Source organism: Lynx canadensis, chromosome B3 (genome assembly GCF_007474595.2).
Source record: "Lynx canadensis isolate LIC74 chromosome B3, mLynCan4.pri.v2, whole genome shotgun sequence".
In the NCBI taxonomy this organism is placed as follows: domain Eukaryota; kingdom Metazoa; phylum Chordata; class Mammalia; order Carnivora; family Felidae; genus Lynx; species Lynx canadensis.
In genome coordinates this window covers 120,632,424-120,654,010 of record NC_044308.2, presented here as the reverse complement: position 1 = coordinate 120,654,010, position 21,587 = coordinate 120,632,424, and the positions used below count along the sequence as shown (strand labels likewise).

General features: G+C 42.9%; 1 protein-coding gene across 14 annotated transcripts in view; it reads right to left on the bottom strand.

Annotated features, from left to right (window-relative positions):
• Positions 1 to 21,587, bottom strand: part of TTLL5 (tubulin tyrosine ligase like 5) — a 310,515-nt gene that overhangs the window by 63,574 nt on the left and 225,354 nt on the right. For 6 of the 14 annotated variants that reach the window (XM_032593416.1, XM_032593424.1, XM_032593419.1 and 3 more), the window contains 2 exons: positions 9,152 to 9,231; positions 4,666 to 4,966 (listed from right to left, as the gene is read on the bottom strand). The exons of 1 other annotated variant lie outside the window; for it this stretch is intronic. In XM_032593416.1, coding sequence (XP_032449307.1) covers positions 4,845 to 4,966; positions 9,152 to 9,231 — 202 coding nt within the window. In that variant the 3' untranslated portion in view covers positions 4,666 to 4,844. Of the gene's footprint in view, positions 1 to 4,664; positions 4,967 to 9,151; positions 9,232 to 21,587 lie in introns of those variants that run through there. 7 more of the 14 variants (XR_004343713.1, XM_030319609.2, XM_030319611.1 and 4 more) reach the window with 3 other exon arrangements.

The following is a 21,587-nucleotide window of genomic DNA, read 5'->3' as shown; positions in this document are numbered from 1 at the left end:
CAGAGGAGGATAAGGATATGTACATACACACAACGGCAATTTACATTGGAGAACAGTAGAAAAGATGACTAAACACCGAAGGCCTGCAAGGGTCATATTTCTAAAAACGAGCGGCGATGTCAAGATTCCATGTTCCAATGTCTGATCAACTACAAACAATTCACTCATTAAAAAAACAAAACAAAAAAGCTAAACTTTTGTCAAATTCTAAAACATCTTCATTTGGGTTTGTCTCATGAACAAACATGTCTTAATGAGAAGTGAATGGAAGGCGGAAAAAACCCTCAGTCACTTTTCAGTCCAGTTGAATATAAAACGCAGTGATTCTTCTTCCTGATAACCACAAACACATAAATAACAGTAAAATAGCAACTTCTAAGCAGCCGACCTTTTTACTTCATCTCGCCATCTTACAGCCAGGTTGGCTTCCCAAGTTACATCCTTATTTTGTACTGGGGAAACATGCTTTGTTTTCTTTTTTTTTTTTTTTACATTTTTTTTTAACATTTTTTATTTATTTTTGAGACAGAGAGAGACAGAGCATGAATGGGGGAGGGGCAGAGAAAGAGGGAGACACAGAATCGGAAACAGGCTCCAGGCTCTGAGCCATCAGCCCAGAGCCCGACGCGGGGCTCGAACTCACGGACCGCGAGATCGTGACCTGAGGTGAAGTCGGACGCCCAACCGACTGAGCCACCCAGGCGCCCCCATGCTTTGTTTCCTTGATGTAGCTAAGGGGACATTACGCACATTCAAGCAGTTCCTCTCTGGTATCAGGTAACCGCTTAGCCGGGATTTAGGTTTTAAGGGAAGAGGGCTCCTGATACCTACGTTAGAGTCCTGTCTGGAAATACTTGTGTGTTCCAAAGAGGAGAATACAAAGAAGTAGGAGACGCTATTGTTCCACTTTTACCAGCGATGCTCTTCATTCGGAGGACAAGAGAATCCGAGTCTTTCTCTTTATAATTTAAAGGAATAAAGCATAAATATCCGCACCGATCATGCCAACGGGGCAATGCACATCAAGTCACCGTTCTCCACGTCCTACACTTACCCACCCACACACTTTGGGGCCCAGTACACTCTACAGATCAGGCGAGCAGTGTTGTAAATATTTCCATGCACAAAGCTTGCTGTTTCCAAAGACAGGCATGGCTTAGCATGCCATTTCTTTCTTTAGAACTTTTAGGAGCAATTATGACCTGGGGATAGAAGGATGGTAAAGCAAAGGTATGTGCCTATAACAAGCATTTCATTGAAATTAGCAGCAAGATGTGTGGGTTCATGGGATGGATAACCACAGAGTATAGATTGATAACTTGTAGCGATAAGTATAAAAACTTACAAAGTAAGGCAATGCTATGCTGGTTACCTGCCCAGTTCAGGAATACAAGAATAAACAGGATCTTTTCCCACCCAAAGTGAACGGATATTACACAGGACAATACGAATCTGCAGCAAGAGGCAGTGGTAGGTACAAGCCTCACAATCCAGGGTGCCAAGCATTTTTTCCAGGAGGTGTGTGCGCTTCTGTAACATAAATGTAATTTGAGAAGGGGGCCGCTGCGCTTTCCTTGTCTCTTTCTAACAAAGTAGTAATTGTTAACAATTGAAGAATCATCACTCCTCTCTTGGCAGTTTGCCAGCTCAGCAAGAGACAATATCAATTTTCAGATCTTATCTTTCTTAGTGGTCCACTTCTTAATCCATTTCAGGAATAGAGTTCCCTGGTTTTCTTTAAGGCAAATGAACCCCCTTAGAGGACCTTGGAAGTGTTCCCCTACATCCCCCCCAACTGAAAGCCAGCTTGTTTCCTCCCCCCTCTTCCAACCAGGTTGTTCTGCTATGCTTGGGTTTTGTTTCTGAATGTAGAAACAGTTACTAAATGAAAAGAAGAGGCCTCTGGACAGGAAAGCATGAAATTTCAGTGGCTGACAGCCAGGCGACTTTGCCGTGGAGAGGGATCCACATCCTTCATGTGTGGCTGCAGCTAGATTAAGGCTAGCACCACACACACCGTTAAAACACCACTTATACAACACAGCCTATAATGAAGTGAGTGCTGTGACCAGTTGCTTAGAACTTAGTGGTATAAACCTAATTGATGGAGATTTTTTTTTTCCTGGCTCCTCGCACTGCACAGTAAAGACATTCACTCTGTTGATGTTTGTTCTAAGCGTGTACAAGTTGGGTATGGTATGGTTAAGTCAGTGTGGCTCTGGAGGAGATGAGAACAAGGCTTGGCAGGGGCAAGCTGATTATACTCGGCGTCCCAGAGAGAAGGTCACTGCGTGCCACACGGGGTCACAGAGGAAAACACCAGTGTGGTCAGGAGACAGAAGACAGGAGTGAGGAGAAAGCCGAGGCCATAAACTTACTTGGGGTTTCCCTGGGAAAGGCAAGGCAGAGCAGGGTAAACAGCTTAAGGCTGGCTCGTTTTAAGGATTCTGGTGGGCTACGGGCTCCAGCAGTGTTCTCTAGTTGTACCTGGCCCTGGAGCAATCTGGGGCAAGGGAAATGTGGGTGTTCCATGTGAGAGTTAGATAAGGAGGCGGTTGGGGATATAAACTTGGGACTGGTTCGCTTCCATTTGAAAGGCATACTCGTGGGCAAGTTGTTATGATCTCTAGGAATTAGCTAGCCCTGGGAGGGGCAGTTTCTCTCTGGCTCGGTGAGGCCCCAAATGTCAAAGCATCGAGAATACAGAAAACATAGTTAACTGGCTCTGTGATGAAGGGATGCCAAACAGACAATACAGAATCTAAGAAGACGCAAAATAATGTATCTATTTAAATACGACCCTTGCCTGGGGCAGCATAGTAGGGGTCTTAGAAAGTCTGAGTCCCCAGCATGCTTTAGTGCAGCTCCTTCGTTCTTTGATCAGGACAACTGATGTTTTCTGTCTTAGATAACATGCTATGCAAACATACTTCAATCCTCGCATCTAACCTGCCTGCCTCCCGAACCCCATATATGAAGAGGCTCTAGGATCATTACAGCTCGTGATAACATTCGTCTGTGACTGTGGTTTAAGGGACCTCTGGCCGGAGCAGTGATCGTGCCTCTACTGCATTCACAGCAAGGAGAAAACAAGCATCTGGGTGATGGGACACGGATGCTGGGGTTCTGCCTCCTCACTTTGTGAACTACGTACTTCTCCTATTTAGGGAGAGGCAGCCCATGGCCATCTGACACCTACCACCTGCCAGGCCGGTGGGCCTGCCTCCGGAGCCTCCCAGCTGGTCGTGCTGCACCATGGCAGCCTGGTCTTCTGAGGCCCCCTGACCCACTCTGCGTCGAGGCCATGCACGCTTGGCATGAGGTCTTACCGCCTCAGCTAACTACAAAGTACAGCATCACCCTCCCTAGCTTATGTGCCGCTCAGGCTCAGCAGGGCTGTTTGCAAGAGATTTAAGTGTTGAGAGATGGGCTCTTTCCCAAGGCTTCTCTGCTGATGATCCTACTTTGCCATGTAATGTTCTGGGTGGACTGTAAGGGATACTAATGAAATAGGTTCAAGGAAAGTGATATTACAACGGCGGCAGGGTCCAAGTCTCACAGTCCTGGAAGCCGATGGGACATTAGTGCTTCTTGGCAGGCCATCGGTTTAGTTTGGAGCTTGATGTCGCATTCATTCTCCTGGCTGCCAGTCTCCTCAAGGAAATATTGACCTTCTCGCTTTAGTTTTCTATATTTCATTAGTTGTTCATCATTGGATATCAGCATTAAAGGCCCATTGGCCAAGTATTACCAATAGAACTCGAGTTGTTTTCAGTTTTTCTGGTACATTTTGGTAGATGACCAAGCCATGGATTTGGTGTTCCCTTCTCTCTTCTCATTCCTTTTTGGAAAGAGTTTAGATGGGCTGGGGAAAGATATTTGAAGCTCTCTGATCCAATGTAAATGAATCCTGTGGTGGGTAAATAATTTTCCTCCCTCCTTTGCTCTCCTGGGGTATTTTGATGAATAATGCTTCTCAAATAAGCTTGTAAGTATTCCCCCAGAGGTAAGAAGGGTATTAAGCTCATAGCAGGTGTGCCATTAATGCTTCAGTGTGTAGGGTAGAGCAAAGAGGAAAGGAATCATCAAAACCTTGTGGTTTCAGAGAATTTTCTGGAAAGTTTTGAAGGCCACAGCTGGGAACAAAATACTGTGGGGCAGCGCTGGTGAAGTGTGGGTACAGCCTCACAAGATCAAGTCAGGCCATCCCTTCAATGTCAGATTTCTACGGATGGGTGGTAGGCTGGGATTTATGGTTTGTTTTGTGGCCAGTTATAGCACATGCTGATCTTAACTCAGACACACAGCCTAATTACTCAACCTCACCCCCCAAAAATTATTGTTTTAATTTTCTTCCTTCCTGCCTCCCATTATTTGAAAATCCAGTTCACAAACTACACAACTCTAGTCTAAAAGCCTTCTTTAAAATAATAAATATCACTGAGAACATTCTCTTTAGAGGCTATTGCGATTTGAACTTCAAATATCATTCTCTCCAATGTATTCTGTTACACTTTACCTGTGATAACTCAATTATAGCTTTAGTTTCTTTCTTTGATTGGCCTCAATGTCCCCATGGTTTTAAACAAAACCCTCCAGAATAGTGAGGAAATTTCTTACTGCCACAGCGCCACCTACTGGCAGGCTATTACAGAAGCAAGCTAGGAGTAGCTTAACTTTGACCCACAGTTTGGAGACTCCTTCTGAGCTCTGGTTTTACAAAATGCCAATTTCCTTGTCATTTTGAGAAACTATTGCTTCTCTTGATAGCTATTAAGCCTCTTGCTGTGGCATAAAGTCAGCAAGTTATAATAAAAAAATATGCTCTTATTCTTACTGTTACCTTAAATTGGCCCTGACTTCACCGACTTTGATTTTCTCTGTCCTATAACTGTAGCAAGGGCTCCAGATTGTGTGGGCAAGGGTTTGGATCTGGCGAAAATAACCTGGGGAGCTTCCAAAGGTCCTGAAAAATGTAAAAAAAAAAAAAAAAAAAAAAAAAAAAAAAAAAAATCCCTACTTAACACTTGATTTGATCTTGGTGAAAGGACAAGAGGTCAAATCTAAAACTAGGTTTTAGGATAGGACAAAAACCAGACAGAAGACTAGCCAGGGACACCAGGCCCAGAAAACCGCCTAGTATCTAGCATTAGGTGGCGGGCGACAGAAGGAACCAAAGAAGGAAAGAGAAGGCTGAGAAATACATTGAACATAAAGAAAGGAGAAAACACCTATGTGTATTTCAAGAAAACAAAACAAAACAAAACAAAACTAGGCTTTAGGGGATCACTGTTTGCCCAGATGCTGATGCTCCATTTCCGGCCAAACACCAAACCTGTGCCCTTTGCTTTCTAACACCGTAAGAGTACGTAAACCCAAATTCTTATCCCTCTGGCTCTGGGAAGAGAAGAACGTTTTGGGAGTAACAAAGGATGTGAGACACTAGGGCAAGCATCTTAAGAGCTTTATGCATTTTCACTATTAACTTCTTATATTCCAGATCCATCCAGGATCTATAACAACTAGATAACGCTTGGTGAAAAGAATAAGAATCTGATAATAAAAGGAGGTCATTCCGCTGAGAATTGCCCAGCAAATCATTTCACTTGAAAGTTAAAGTGACTTCTAGATCCTCAGAGTTTAAGGTCCGCTGGGTTTACTTTCTATTAAAGTAAGTTCCTTTGTCTTGTATTACAGGGAGGCAGGGAGGTGGGCGGGCAGAGGCACACTGATGGGCTGCTGCCCCAGCCCCATGCAAACAAGGAGGATAAAGCTAAAATGTATGTTTTATCAAGGCCCCAAATAGCAAATATTTAACAAGGACACTGTTGCTCACTTCTTGTAAATGAAATCCAGCATTGGTGTTCAAAGAATCTTTCCACCAACTCCAGACCAGTAAGAGCTTTTTAAACAAAACAAAACAAAACAAAACAAAACAAAACAAAACAAAACAAACAAACTGGGGCGTGGGGCAGATAGAGGCCGGGCTCCAGGACAGAAGAGGCGTAGGCAGAAGCTAGGGCCAGGGATGAGGGCAGCTGGTATGGCCTCAGACCCTGCAAGAACGGTAGTTTACGCTATGAAGTCCGCATGAGAGAAATGCCAGTTATCTAATCTGGTACTCCCTGCTATTTTAGTTCCCCATCACCACTTCTAAACTCCAGAACGCCATGGTTATAAAGAACGAAGGCCAATGGCTTTGGCTTTGAGCCAAAGGCCCTCGCTCTAGCTTCCTTCTCAAATTTCCAAATTTGCTGACTCTACATCTTGCCTCCCATAGCAAACTCAGAATATATAGCCTGAGGTAGGGAAGTCAAGGAAAAAGTCACATTCATGGAGCATTCCAGACCTTCTGCTAGCAGCTTTCATGTCCACTACCTCATTTAACATCCACACTTAAAAGACTGTCACTAGGTCACCATCAGTGGGGAAGGATTCTGAGTTGTTTTTCAACAGAGCCCTGGGATGAACCAGTATCTCAGTCAGGCGCCCAAGGAACAAAGTCACACAGCTTTAAGGCCTGGTTGGCTAGACTTGCAGAAGAGTCAAGGGGCCAGGAAACAGACTTTTGCTATATTCGTGGACTCAATAATACCATGTTTAACCAACTGAGTTAACTGGACCAGACAGGGGCTAAATACCTTTCAAAGTCAGCGTAGCGATTCCTGTAGAGGCACAAACTTCCTATCTCTGAGAGCCATATAACTGACTTATTACAGGGGCTACTCTCCCTTCTTCTGGGTTTAAAGAAAAATGTCTCTAATAGCTACCTAACCTTTTTATAGGACACCCTTCTGAACCCCTAGAATAACACCTTTAAATCTATGTGTCATACAGAAAAACGCATGATTTGTAGCTGAAACACTCAAGTGCCAGGTAGTTACTTACGAGCTGTGTAAATAACTCTAACAGGGTTAGTTACTATTATACCGCTAAGGCAAAATGTTTATTGGGAAGTGTGGAAAATGCCTGAGACTCGTGTACCAAGTTCATCAGTGTTTCTTTAACTGAGGATCGGGAACACCAGGAAAATCACAGACTAGAAAGAAATTCAAGGCACTTTAGAGGTCCAGAGTCAATGGAGATAAAAGCAGTGAACAGCTGGCTACCTAAACAAGGTGAAAAAAAATAATGCACTCGTCTTAAGGTAGAAGCAGAGGGAAAAGGGAGATACTAGAATCCAGGGATTCTATTATACAATATACAGTATACAACCTTTGTATAACTAATATACAACTTTTCTCTTTGTTCTGCGGTTTTAGGCTGACGCTGCGTTCATTACAATGGTTACAAAATCTCTAACACATAACTTCAGCAGTCAATAAATATTAATTCATAAGCGAGATGCTGAGAGGATGACCCACCTGGCCCCTCAAATTTCCAACTTCCCTGGCCAGAGTCTATGCAGAGCGTTCAGTTTTGTACTTAATGCGTTAGTTAGACCTGCAAATAGCAGTAGGCAGGTTTCCTGGATCTCCTATGCTTTGCAAACCTCTCTGGCTGCAGCAGTTTGTGGACAGATATATTCAGCTGTGCATACAGTGCACAGTTCTCCCAGCCGCCCACTTCCCAGGCTGCGCCACTTCCAGGGGGAAATGTTCATTCCTTAAAAATAACTACCATATCCTAGTCATTCTTTTTGGGGGGAGGGGAGGGGCAAGTAGATACCCATCAACTATTTCTTGAATTCGAGTTCTAAAATATTAAGCAGAGAACAAAGTCTTTATACTCTTATTACCTGATGTGGGTGTGGTTATAGAGCCTTTCTCTATATATGGCTTCCTTGAACCCCACAGTAAGCCGGAGGTGTGCGTAATTCTCCCTGTGATACAGTCTAACCAGGCTTCTTGGAGATCTGGCATCATGTTAAGGTGTATTATGTCACACGCACACCCCTCATCCCTTGGCTCTAGACTCCCTGACGGCTCCTTATTGCACTCAGGACCAAGTTCCCTACACGGCTCGCAAACCGGCCCTGCTACCTCCGTGACCTCTCTCTTGCTGCTCCCTGCTCGTGCCCTAGTCCCCTGCCACAGTGACACACGAGGGCTCCCAGAACATGGGGCATTTTCACCCTGCCCCCGACTGTGCAGTATTGCTCCCTCTTCCTGGCACTCCTTTAGTCCCGCACAGCGCACCCCCCCCCCCCCCCCCCCCCGCAGACATGTCAAAGTTCAACCCTCCGCCTAGATGTTTCTGCCTCCAGAAAGCCCTCTCTAATCCCTTAAGAGCCTGGGCCAGGTCGCTCGGGTTCAAATACTGCCCCACCATTTACTAGCTGTGAGATGTTAGATATGTTTCATAATCTGTGCCTTTATTTCTTCAGCTGTAAAACAGGGAACACAGTTCCTATTATATGCCGTTTTGTAGACAAATGAGTTGTTACATGTGAGGCATTCAGAACTGTGCCGGGCACGGCGGGTGTTCCGCCAACCGTCTATGGTTATTCTCTGCATCCCCAGGACCTGACACTTACCCACCCTGCAGCGCCGCTCCCTGCTGACTCTCCTCTTTTCCTAAGTCTGTAAGTTCCCTGACAGGAGGGATGGCCTGGTCCACCCTTTATGTCCCTCAGCTGACATCTCATTCTCTCCACAGTAGGTATTCAATAATAAGTATTTGTTGAACTGAATCCAAGTGATTTTCTTTTAGTTTTCTGATTACTTATCAGTATATTCTTACGAGTTAGTACTCACAGAAAACTATGCCTGGACCAATGTTGCCTGACTTAGATGTGGATACCTACACAAGAGGTTTTAAAAAGACCTCAGTAAACACCTGGCAATAGATCAATAGGCCATTACATTAGCATGACAGGGACTATGATCGAAGACCAGAGCTCCATTGTCCTGAAGAGTTAGGGAGAGACACTACCGGTGGGAATACGATATGAACAGTGAAACACGGGTCAAATACCAGCCTAAATGCTGCAAATGTGATAGCATTCTCCCAGACCAAGGAATGTCATCTACCCTGAACTAGTTCTGGAAAACCATTCCATCCTAAAGTGCCCACTTGCCAATGCTTCAAAAGCCTGGATGCTTCCTCGTTCTTTGAACTGCAGGTTTCTTCGGAGGCAGAAGACAGAATATGCCCAGCCCAGCACCCTCCCTGTCGTCCCGGCCGCGGAAGAGCTGGGGTGTCCACTAACCTGTGGAGCTGGTGATGGGCACAAAGGCTGCAGAGTTAAGGCTGCTCTGGAGTCCATTCAGCTGCCCTTCTGTGGACCCTCTGAAACACAAGCAGCTTGGTTAGATCAGCAGATAGAAAGGTTAGATCAAATGCAGGCCCTCCAATGGCTTTGCCTCTTGCTCTCGGTGCTTTCTGTCATGTGGCTCATTCCCTTGCGTCTTTCAAGACTTGGTACAAATGTCACCTTAGCAGAAAGGACTCCTGTGACCAACTACCCCGTCTTCTGAAATATTACATATATTGAAGTTTGTTGTACATCTCTCTCCACTGGAAGGTAATTGCAAGAAAGCACAGGCTTGGACTACTGCTGTGTCTCCAGTGCCTGGCACCTAATAAGCGTTCAACAAATATTTCTTTACTGAAGGAATAAATGAAGTTTCCAGTATTGACTTGGATAAATTATAAGTAAAGGCATTAAAAAAAAAAAAAACAAAAAACCAAGGTTCATGTAGACCAGCGGTTCTCATCTGAGGTAGAAAGGAGGGACAGACTTTGTCCCCACCCCCACCCTTCCACAAGGGACGTTTGGCAATGTTGACACATTGTTGTCACAACAGCGAGGTCTACTGGCATCTGGTGGGTAGAGGCCAGGGATGGTGCTAAATATCTCCTAAAGTGCACTGGGAGGTGCCTCCAAAGGATTTTGTAGCCCAAGATGTCAATAGTGCTGAATTTGAGGGGCACCCGGGTGGCTCTGTCGGTTAAGCGTCCGACTCTTGATTTCGGCTCAGGTCTCATGATCTCATGGTTCATGAGTTCAAGCCCCACATCGAGCTCCACGCAGACAGTGTGGAGCCTGCTTGGGATTCTCTCTTTCTCTCAAAATAAATAAAAACTTAAAAAAAAAATAGTGCTGAAGTTGAGGAACTGTTATATAGAGGCACCCCCCCTCATGCCAACTTTGACAAGAGACAGGACAGAGTAAATTGGATGCTTTGGGCACAGGTTCCCCAGCCACATGCCTTAGAAATTCTATGACTAGCTTGATGCCCTACAGACCATGCTGGATCTCCTCACTACAGGCTCTTACAGATCTGTAATTCTTTCATTGCATTCACCAAAATTGTAATTGTTACTTGTTAAAAAGTAAGCTCCATAAAGGCAGAGATTATATCGGCTCATTCACTGTTGTAGCCATAGCTGTTAATATTGCACTTTGCACAGATCAGGTATCTAATAAATATTTTAAAAAATAATCTGATCCATTGCCCCACAAATACAAATTACTTGTTGGACCCATCTACCTTGATTTTAGTTGACGTGTAAAAATTTTACTTTGTAAGACTAAAAGTTTCATACGCTTGGTTCTTTATTTCCTGAGCAGCAATCAATCCAACCTTTAGAACCCTTCTCCTGGCACTGTTTGTCCATTTATTCATCCATGCAAAAAGTATTCCGTGCTTGGTACTAGTGAGGAGGTAGACATTAGGCAAAAGACATAAGGGACAAACTATGTGATAAATGCTAAGGAGAAACAGCACGAAGTGTTTTAAAAAAGAGAATGAAACAAGGGAACCTCATTGAGATGTGACACCGGTGGTCAAGGATGGTCTTTCCAAAACTGTCGTATTTCAGCAAAGTCATGAAGTTAGGAGAAGTAGCTATTGGTCAAGAGTAGGGATCAGGAAAGAGCTTTTCGTGGAGAAGAAATAGAATACACGTATAATGATCCTGAGGCAGAAAGGGGTTTAGAATGTCCGAGGAGCTTTTAAAGACCAGCAAGATGGAGGGATGGTCAAGCAGTGTTTGTCAAATGTCCTTGACAGGAACCACCTGGGGTCACTTGTTAATCACACAACTCTCCAGGCCCTTCCCTTAGAGATTCTGACTCAGTGGGTCCAGGATAAAGTGTGAGAACCTAGGCTTTTTATAGCTCCCAGGTGTCCAAGTGACTTGTATCAGCAGAGAAGTGAGGAAAACGCTGACTAGTGGGCAAAGGGGAAGGTGATGCGAAGAGCACTTGGAGACTCTGGCAGATGCTTAGGTGCCCAGGGGGTCCCCCCTCCACCCCCCGTCACTGATGGAGAGCACACCCCAGCAGTGATGCAAGGATCACACTCTATTGGACCCCTTCCCCTCCAGCAAGCTGTGATCGCGGCCCCACCCACTCCTTTCCACTTTCATTGGAGGACAAGAGAATGGTAGAGACAAACAGGAGAGAAAGGAACAGAGGGAATTCTCCCTTGTCCCACAAGCCTCAACCTTGAATAGCTACATCGGGAATGCTTATCCATTTTATTTCAGCCCTTTACAGACCCAAAGAACTACCCAAAGCATCTCTAGCTAATATTGGCTCTTCCAGGTCCAAGCGAAAAAGGAAAAGTTCTAGAACCTAGGATCGGCTCTTTCCTCTACAGAGGTTAAAAACCCTTAGGGCCATTTGCCTGGGTTAGGGGCAGCCGCGTCAAGAAAAGCCACGAAGCCGGTCTCAGTATCGCGCAGAACAGCAAAAGGGAACCAGGCAGGCGAAATACCAGAGTCAGTAGAAGAAACAAAAGCAGCAAACAAGGAGCTACCCGAGGGAGAACAGAGTCCCTGGGTGTTTAGAACTAGTGAGTCTGGATCCTTAAACTCCTTCTCCTCTCTTCTCCTCCCTGAAATTCTTTTCCTCTTTTCCCCTCTTCTCTGGAATTCTTATCCCACCCTTCACCTTCATGGGCTGTCTCCTGTTCCTCTCCCTCTGTCCATCCCCTGTCACTCTTCCACCCTGCCTTCTCCATCAACTCCCATCACAGGCCTTGGGAGCCACCGCTGACTCAAACTTTGAACACTTCTAATGAGCCTACTGTTTCTAGCACAGGCGCCCCATTTCCCCCGCGGTGGAGAAACGTGTCCAACAGCCATTCAAGAGGAAATTCAGAGTGGACTTTTCCATGAAAACACTGGTACACAAAGTGGTTTGGGTCTATGTTATTACTACTTCAGGCACATCGTGGGTAAATACGCTTTTGTCGTGCAAGCATCATTTCCCTGGGAAAATACATTCCAGCCTCTGGTCAACCCACTCCTAAGTGAGAACTTTTGAACCACAGCTTACTTAGGGCGCTTGTTGATCTGCTTCTGTGATAATTCTTTGCAGCTTTCCTGGGAGTGCCTGTGTTTTAGGAACTCCTTACATAGTCAGCTGCTTGTCTGAGTCAGTTACTGTCCTTTAACATCAAGTTACCACGACCTACCTCGTAGGGTTGTTGAGGATTAAGGAAGATGGCGACTGTAAGGCACAACTTAGCACGGTATCTAGTATTATATCAATGGCTAAACAAACATTAACTTTTATTGGAATTGGTATTTTTACTTAGAATTGCTAACCATCTTTGCATTCACTATAAGCTTATCCACGTACAGAAATATTAAGTCGGGTGACGCAGTGACTCTGACTGAATATGGAATGTGGGTGCTAAATAGGAGAATGTCCACAACATACTCAGAACCTGGAAGTTAACAGCAACTTGCTATTAAAGTCAAAAGGTAGTTAATTGGCGGCCTATGAGGCAGAAATCTCATGGTCACAACTACTCTTAAACTCCCTTAGGAAGAGAGGTCTCATTTGAGATTGACACACTACCTCTCGATAAATCTAATATACACATTTTTCAGCATCAGAACGAACCACTGTTTCTTCAACTGTGCACCAAATGAAGCAGCTGGCTTGTCATAGAACACATGTCTTTCAGCATGAGAATTACACACGGCACACAGGATGTCCGTCCTACACAAGAGGCTCATGGGAAATGAGACTGACGGGAGGAACGATGCGTCTCCCAGCTCTCCCCAAGAAGAACATCACACGGAGTCGGCCGCCCCTGAAACCATACAGTCTCTTTCTCTCTGAAGAGCTGAATGCGCAAAGCTAAATGTGTGTTTGGTGCAGCTCCGTTACCTGCTGTTTTCCGATCACGGAACATATGGAATATGAAGACCAAAAGATGAACTCAGGAAAGTGCCTTATAAAAGTATCGAGTTTTGGAGTGAGGAATACTGAAAAGATGGGACAAGAGAGGTGCCGTTAATTTTACAACATACAAAAGTTAGAGTTTAAACCAAGGAGAGTGCTAGATGTGACCATGCAGTCCCGTAGTGTTCCGTAACTGCTCTTCTTGTAAGTGGTATAGGTTCCAGAAGACAGAAGAACAGGAGATATAGCCCAGGGTTGGGAGTTTGAGGCTTCCTACAACCTCAGCTGTGGTGATGGGCTTAGTTCAGACTCTTCTCCACACAACGAACCGTGTTATTATCAAAAGCTGCAGAAGGGCAGGCTTCCCGATTACCAGAGCCACGTCAAAACTGAAACAAGATATGATGTAGCCATGAACAGGAGCACGCTAGTTGCAACCAAGAATTCTAATTAGAAGAATTCCATTAATAATGACATGCTTTTTTCAACGAAGGCAGGATCTTTCCTTGGGATGTGTTCATGGCTAGTACCCGAAGAGTTTCCTTACGTATTAAATGTCTACTTTCTAACCCGGGATTCAAGTCACTTGCTCCACTCCCACTTACTCCTTTGATCTCTTGCCTTTTCCTGAAGTCCAAGAAAAGGCCTGACATGGGCATTATTTCTACCCTGAGTAAGGAAGAACAGCCTTCCTGGGCCTCTCAAAGACATTGTTCGGGAATGCATTACAAGTAAATAGTATCCCTACAAGCCGAAACAGTGCCTACATTTATTATTGAAAGATGTCTCCTAATACTGGTCTCTACTTGGGAAATAAATGCCGATCAAACAGCTGGCTAGGAATGCCACTGGCGTCAAGAGCACACCATACAGCCAGCCTACACGACATATCATCGCCAGTCAAGGAGGGTAATAATAAGCAAAATCCCTACTATCCATTTTGCTGGTAAGGCTTCGGACGTGCTTTTTCGTGGATCTTTATTTCCTTTATTTGTGGTTTCCTCTGTTCTTTTTTTCCCATTATTTTGATCAGTGGAAACTTTTCTGAAAGTGATATCCTTTCTTTAAGATCTGTTTTGTTCATTACTTCACAAGATTGACTGTGGTTTGGTGCTATATTGTTTCTCTTCGAGTTCTTTTCAAGGCTTTCCACATCTCTAACACAGAGGTACTAGGTTTCTGTTCCAATGGTTTAAGTGAAAGTTTACCTTGGATTCATGCCACCACATCGGGGATGACCTTTCTATAGAAGGAAGGAGCCACAAAAGAAAAGTGCTCAAGATTTCACAGGAAGAGGAGAGCTCGAAATGCTGACCTTGCCAGGGCTGTGGCAGACAGGCATGGTGGCATCTGTGAAGGTCCTGAAAAGAAACCCCGCACTTGCTCATTTTTATAAAACTTTGGTGACAACCAAACTTCTTTTAACTCCCAAAGGAGAGAAGAAATCTCAAGGCACAAGTTAGGTTATAGAACTGAATTCCAAAAGGGACATGTACTCTTGAGTCTTCTTAGCAAATGTTTACTCACAGATGAAACATCTCACAATGTTCCTTACAGCCTACATGCACGCAGGTGTATGTGTGCTTCCTCCTCTAATCCATCAGTCCAGGGATTATGTATGCATCTCACAAACAGAAGCTAATACACTAATCCTTGGCAAATAACAATTAGAACATTATTCATTTGGGTCTGAAAACAAGACCAATTCAAGAAGCACTTTGTGAAGTCAACTTTTGTGCAGTAGTGGTGCATAAGGCTCCATTTTATAAATATACTACACATTGTCTAACCCACGATCCATTATATTTGTTGTTTTATTCCTTTTCATTCCTAGTATTATCTATGTGGGTCTTTCCTCTTTTTTAAATTTACCGTATTAGTCTTTCCAGAAGTGACCCCGTCTACCATTTGTTGTCAGTTTCATTCATTCCTTCACCCAGTATTTAATGAGTATCTACCATGTGCCAGACACTGCTCGAGGCACTGTTCTCTCATGTTCTCCCACGTGCTGGGCTGTTCTAGGTGATTTCTGTGTTTTTATTATTTGATTTTGATTTTGATTAATTTGCTCTTGTTCTTTTTATAGTTTTTCAAGTTAAATGATTAGCTCACTTATTTTCAATCGTTCTTGTCTTTTTAATAAATTCAAAGTTCCAGGTTTACTTTTGAGTACAGTTTTGGCTATCCCACAAATGTGGTACGTAGCATTTTCCACAGCCATCTACTTCTAAGTGTTTTATGATTTTCATTATGATAACCTAACAGCTGGGTATTACGTACTGAATTTTTTTAAATTTCCAAACACACGAGTCTTTTTTAAACATTACCTTTTGGTTTTTCCTAATTAAAATGTTTTTTACTGTTGAAGAGTGTAAACGGATACAGATTTTTTGAAATGCGTGGAGCCTTCATTTGTGACAGTATGTGTTGAATTTTTGTAAACATATCCTCGAAGAGAATGTATATTCTCCCTACTGGATGCAGGAGTCTATGCAGAGCTATTAATGTTTTTCAGACTATGACCTGTGGCTCGTAAGGGGGTTGCAAAATCAATTTAGGGGACCCAATCGGCATTTTTCAAATAATAGGAAATAATATTTTGTGAAACTTTTATTTCATATACATAATTTAGATATTTTTACTAGGTTGCATGTAAAATGTATTTTTTTTAATATTATAAGTGGTGGTCAGAAAACATGAAAAGCCACTTATCAAAGCAAATTGTTATTCTATATTTCAAATAGTCCAAATCCTCAGAAATTTGTATGAGGCACCTAACAGTTATTGATAGAAGCAGATTTAAATAAATCACCCACTATGATTGATAATTTTCCAACATTTCTTTATACTGTTATCAGCATTTGATTTATAGATTTTGAATTTATTATGCTAACTGCGTACCAGTGCTTTTCTTCATCCCAGTGAATGCTTTTTGCTTAATTCTATTTTCTCTGTTGCTATACTCATGCCCCTAATTAGTATTGCATGGTTTACCTTCTTCTAATCCTTCGCACTGTGAACTTTTACTGTAGGTATCTCTCTTTTAAGCAGGCTACAACCGAACATGTTAAAAAGTACAATTTCTGGGTGCCTGGGTGTCTCAGTTGGTTAAGTGTCCAACTCGATCTCAGCTCAGGTCTTGACCTCATAGTCGTGAGTTCAAGTTCTATCTTGGGCTCCACAGTGGATGTGAAGCCTATTTAAAAAAACGCAATTTCGTAATCTATCTTTTAATAGAAGAGTATAATCCTGTTAACATTTAGTGTGATTACTCATATAATTGGATATATTTCTACCATTTTAGTTTTTATTTTCCACTTACCATCCTTTTCCTTTGCCTTTTTTTTTCTTTTCCTGCCTTCCACTGGACTCAAAAGTTTCTACATTCTCTTCTCTTTCCTTCTGTTGATTTGAAAGCTACAGAGTATATATCAATTATTTAGCTATTTTTTTCCTAAGTGTAAAATTTAGTTATTTTTACCACTTTTTTCCCTTAATATTTCTGTCTTGCCCTTAGAACTTGACACAGACCTGCTATATTTTTTGCCATCCACTGAATCCTCTTGGCCTTCAGTCTTGTCTTTGTTGTCCCAAACATGTTTTATATTTTTAAAAGACCAACAATTATGTTTACAGTCATTAGCATTTATTATCACTTAATAAAAGTCTGGCCCCTCACTGCTTCATGTTATCCAACACTTCTGTGTTCACTTTTATCTTATCCAGTCTTTGCTAGTTCTTCCAGTGAAGGTCATGTGGTATACTCTTAGACTTTGAATATCTCAAATTATTTTTATTTTGGCTTTTCTCTTGAATGACAGTTTAGCTGTGTATAAAATTCTAGACTGAAAGTTACTTCACCACAACATTCTGAAGCTGTTAGCTCTTGTTTTCTGCCACCTACTATTTCTAAAAAAAGAATGTGGGATTCTGTGTTCCTTTGTGAATTTTCTCTCAAGTAAACATGTAACTCTTCCCTTTATGCTCAGTGTTCTGCAGTTTCACGATGATATGTCTAGATGTGCATTTATTTTGGTACATGGGATGAATATTTTAGCTGAGGACTCATTTATTTCTTCAATTCCAGAGAAGTCTCAGTTATTATTTCTTAAAGTGTAACCTGTCCACCTCTTCCTCGGGTTTCCTTTCTGATACTCTGATCAGAATCACATGTTACAAGATAAGCCTACCAGATACTGGACCTAACATGTCTGGCTGTTCAAAAATGTTAATTTCATTTCTAAGGAATTCATGTTCCAGTTGTCAGCTTTGTTGGCAATCCTTCTTAGATTCAGATTTACTCATGTGTTTTGCAACTTTAGTTTGTAGGCTCATTCTGAATAGGAATCATTTCTTCCCTTGTCTCTGTATTTGCTCACCCCTCCCTGGCAGAAGTTTTTATAACTGCTTCCACCTAGGGCCCATCACCCTAGTCCAGAACCAGACTTTCCAGTGGTATTTCAGGGCTCTTGCCTCAGTCATATTTAGAAATTCAGGTGAGTTTTGAAACATGAGCAGGTGCAAGGGTGTGTCATTATCCTCCTGACTCTGTAGGCCCACAGCCTCATATAAAGATGTGGCCTCAGGCAATGGGTCCACGTCAGTTTCATCAGTCTCCCATTAGGAGAGCCCACTGCATTCCAATAGTATCTTGGTGCTACTGACATTTTGGACTGGATAATTCTTTGTTGTGGGGAACTAGCAGGTGCTTTTCAGGACGTTTACCAGCATCCCTACACTCGATTCATTAGATGCCAATTGAAACCCCTCGCCCCTGCCCAGCTATGGTAATCAAAAATTACTCCAGGCATTCCCAGATGTCTTCTGGGGCCACATCGTCCCCAGCTGAAAAATTACTGTTTTATTGCCAACTAATGAGCCTGGCTTCTTCATCTTTCCTCTTGGGTAGGGAGGGAACTTTTAGGCCCCAACATGCTACAGGGGCTGAACTCTGGGCTGTCACTGCCTGCTCCCAAAGCAGAGTTCAGAAAGCTTGGTGTTTCAGCCTCATTCACTGATCCTCAGTTATTTCTGCACATTTGGGAGCCAAGGAGAGGCTTCCCTCGTTCTGAAGGTCAGGTAGGTCCTTTTGGTGTTTTTTATCACTGCAGTGTATTTGAAGCAGAAGGAGAGTATTAAGTATGAACTTATGGAGACAACTTGACTGGGAGTCAGTGTGTCCAAATCTAATCTTTTGTTTTATTTGAAGCTAAGCCCTTGCCTTCAATAGTCATTAGCATTATTAGCATTCGGGATCTCAGAATGTATTTGAATTTCCATAGCCTTGCCAGATAGAGCCAAATCATACTTACGAGTATCAGCTTACTAACAAGAATGCAATTTCTTTTAATAGGGCACAGTGGTGGCAGCAGAAATTATAACTGTACCAGCACACACGCACTGGACACTTGATATTTGTCAGGAAAATACCTGATCTCATTTAATCCTAAGAACAATTCCTCAACGTAGGTAATATTGTACAGATAATGAAACAGAGGCTTAGAGATAGCTCCAAATAACAGTCAGTTAAATGAAGGCGGATGGATTAGATGGATTGAAATCTAATATGAAATCCTGGGCTGTTAGCAATTGGGCTTTACTGCTCTACTCTACTCTATGCAGTATAAATAAGTAATGATGGGATAATTGCTATTTGGTCATCCCGGACACATACACCTTGATATGCAAACCACGTCACCACCACCACCCCAAACACCATCTCTAGCATATCTCTGTCTTTACCACTGTCTCCTCTACCACCATCTCCTGTGACCTTGTCATGAATATAAGCTAGATCAGGGGGGCAGGGAATACATTTCTCTCTCCGCTCTTAAAGATAAACTTCATGGAAACCGGGCTTGTGTCTGTCCTGTCCACTGGTGTTATTACCAATACTTAGAGCAATGCCCGGCATAATGGACATTCAGTACCTATGTGATAAAAGGGTAAAGACAAGATATCTGTCCCTAGAGGCTTATGAGAAGAACACATATAAAAAGGAAAATTAGACAAGGAAGTAGATGGTAGAGTTAGCTGAAGCTCTTGGCAAAGCTGCATCAAGGTGATAAATTAAAACCTGATCTCGAATAAAACACAGGACTTAGATTCAAGAGGGCAAAGGGCATGAAGAAGAGGGGATAACATGAGCATGTAGGAACACTATATGGAAGCACGTGTGTGGAGCACACTGTAAGACTGTATAGAAAAGGCTGCAGACAGGATAGAGGACATTTTGCAGAAGGCTGTCCTGCCAGACTAAGGACTCTCAACTTTACCATGTAGGCACCTGGAAGCCTCCAAAGATTTTGGAAAAAAGGTTCAAAGAACTATTTTAGAGATGATATTTTAAAATTGTTTCCTAGGCCTACTCATGTACCCCATTTCTTTTTTTTTTTTTTTTAATTTTTTTTTTCAACGTTTATTTATTTTTGGGACAGAGAGAGACAGAGCATGAACGGGGGAGGGGCAGAGAGAGAGGGAGACACAGAATCGGAAACAGGCTCCAGGCTCTGAGCCATCAGCCCAGAGCCTGACGCGGGGCTCAAACTCACGGACCGCGAGATCGTGACCTGGCTGAAGTCGGACGCTTAACCGACTGCGCCACCCAGGCGCCCCTGTACCCCATTTCTTTAAGAACCAATTTGGATAGTTTAAGATTCCTACCCTGTTCTACTTGGGTGTTCTTTTTAGTCAAGAACCAATCTCGATAGTTCATATTTTTGAAAATATTACCTTTCATTCAGTTTTAAAATTTAGTAGCACATAATTATGCAGGGTTCTCATAATTTTCAGTCTCCCCTATATCTACTTTTAAAAGATTTTTCTTATTTTTAATTCTCTTCTTTGTCTGGCAGAGTTATGTTTATCTTATCCTTCTCTGTCCCCATACCCCAAACTAAATAAGGTTTTGAATATAACTTTTTTGCTGCTTTTGACTTTATATTGGTTTTCTTCTTGATTTCCTTTGATTTTTTTTTATTAGCTTTGTTTTATTGACCCTTTTCTAACTTCAAAAGATGGAAGCTTAGTTCAGGTATGACAAATATGTGGTGTGCACATTAACCACTCATCCTCCCTGCCTGCGGCAGACATTACTAATCTATCAGAGCACTCTTTCTTGCCAGGCTCAGAGAAGTGCTCATAACTCTTGTCAACAAAACACTCTTGGTAATCAGCCAAAGCTAGTATATCAGTTGAAGCCAATCTGCCATTTGTGTCTTCGTTAATTTCTTTTCAACCTTCCTACATTATAACAATGAAAATAACTAAGATTACGAATTTACCTTTGAGTACATCTTTGGTTACATTTCAACTTTAAGTTTTGATATATATGCTTCTTTTCATTATTTTAAAAAATATTTCAGCTTTAGGGATGCCTAGGTGGCTCAGTCAGTTAAGTGTCCAACTCTTGATCTCGGCTCAGGTCATGACATCAAGGTTTGTGGGTTTGAGCACCATACCAGACTCTGAGCTGAGCATGGAGCCTACTTGGGATTCATATTCTCTCTCTCTCATTCTCTCTCTCTCTCTCTCTCAAAATAAATAAACATTAAAAAAATAAAAAATAAAAACTCCAAAATTATTTGGGCGTTTTGTATAGACTTTTATTCTAATATCTCATTTTACTGCAAAGTAGTCTGAGAATGAGGTCTGTATGCTTCTATTCTTTGAGGATTCAGTTGAAATGTTCCAGTTTTTTTTTTTTTTTTTCAACGTTTATTTATTTTTGGGACAGAGAGAGACAGAGCATGAACGGGGGAGGGGCAGAGAGAGAGGGAGACACAGAATCGGAAACAGGCTCCAGGCTCTGAGCCATCAGCCCAGAGCCTGACGCGGGGCTCGAACTCCCGGACCGCGAGATCGTGACCTGGGCGAAGTCGGACGCTTAACCGACTGCGCCACCCAGGCGCCCCGAAATGTTCCAGTTTTTTAAATATATTGTTTATTTATTTATTTATTTATTTATTAAATTTTTTTTTTCAACGTTTATTTATTTTTGGGACAGAGAGAGACAGAGCATGAACAGGGGAGGGGCAGAGAGAGAGGGAGACACAGAATCAGAAGCAGGCTCCAGGCTCTGAGCCATCAGCCCAGAGCCTGACGCGGGGCTCGAACTTGCGGACCGCGACATCGCAACCTGGCTGAAGTCGGACGCTCAACCGACTGCGCCACCCAGGCGCCCCTTAAATATATTGTTTAATGTTTACTTATTTTTGAAAGGGAGAGACAGAGTGCGAGCCGGGGAAGGGCAGATGGGGGCAGGGGGTGACAGAATCCGAAGCAGGCTCCAGGCTCTGAGCTGTCAGCACAGAGCCCGATGTGGGGCTCAAATTTAGAAACTGCAAGATCATGAGGTAAGCAGAAGCCACACACCCAACCAACTGAGCCACCTAGGTACCCCTGTTCTAGTTTTGAAGAATATTCCATGGGAGCTCTGCAGGGCACAAAACTGTGTACCTATTAATTTAACCTCACAATTATGTTGTTCAAAACCCTCATG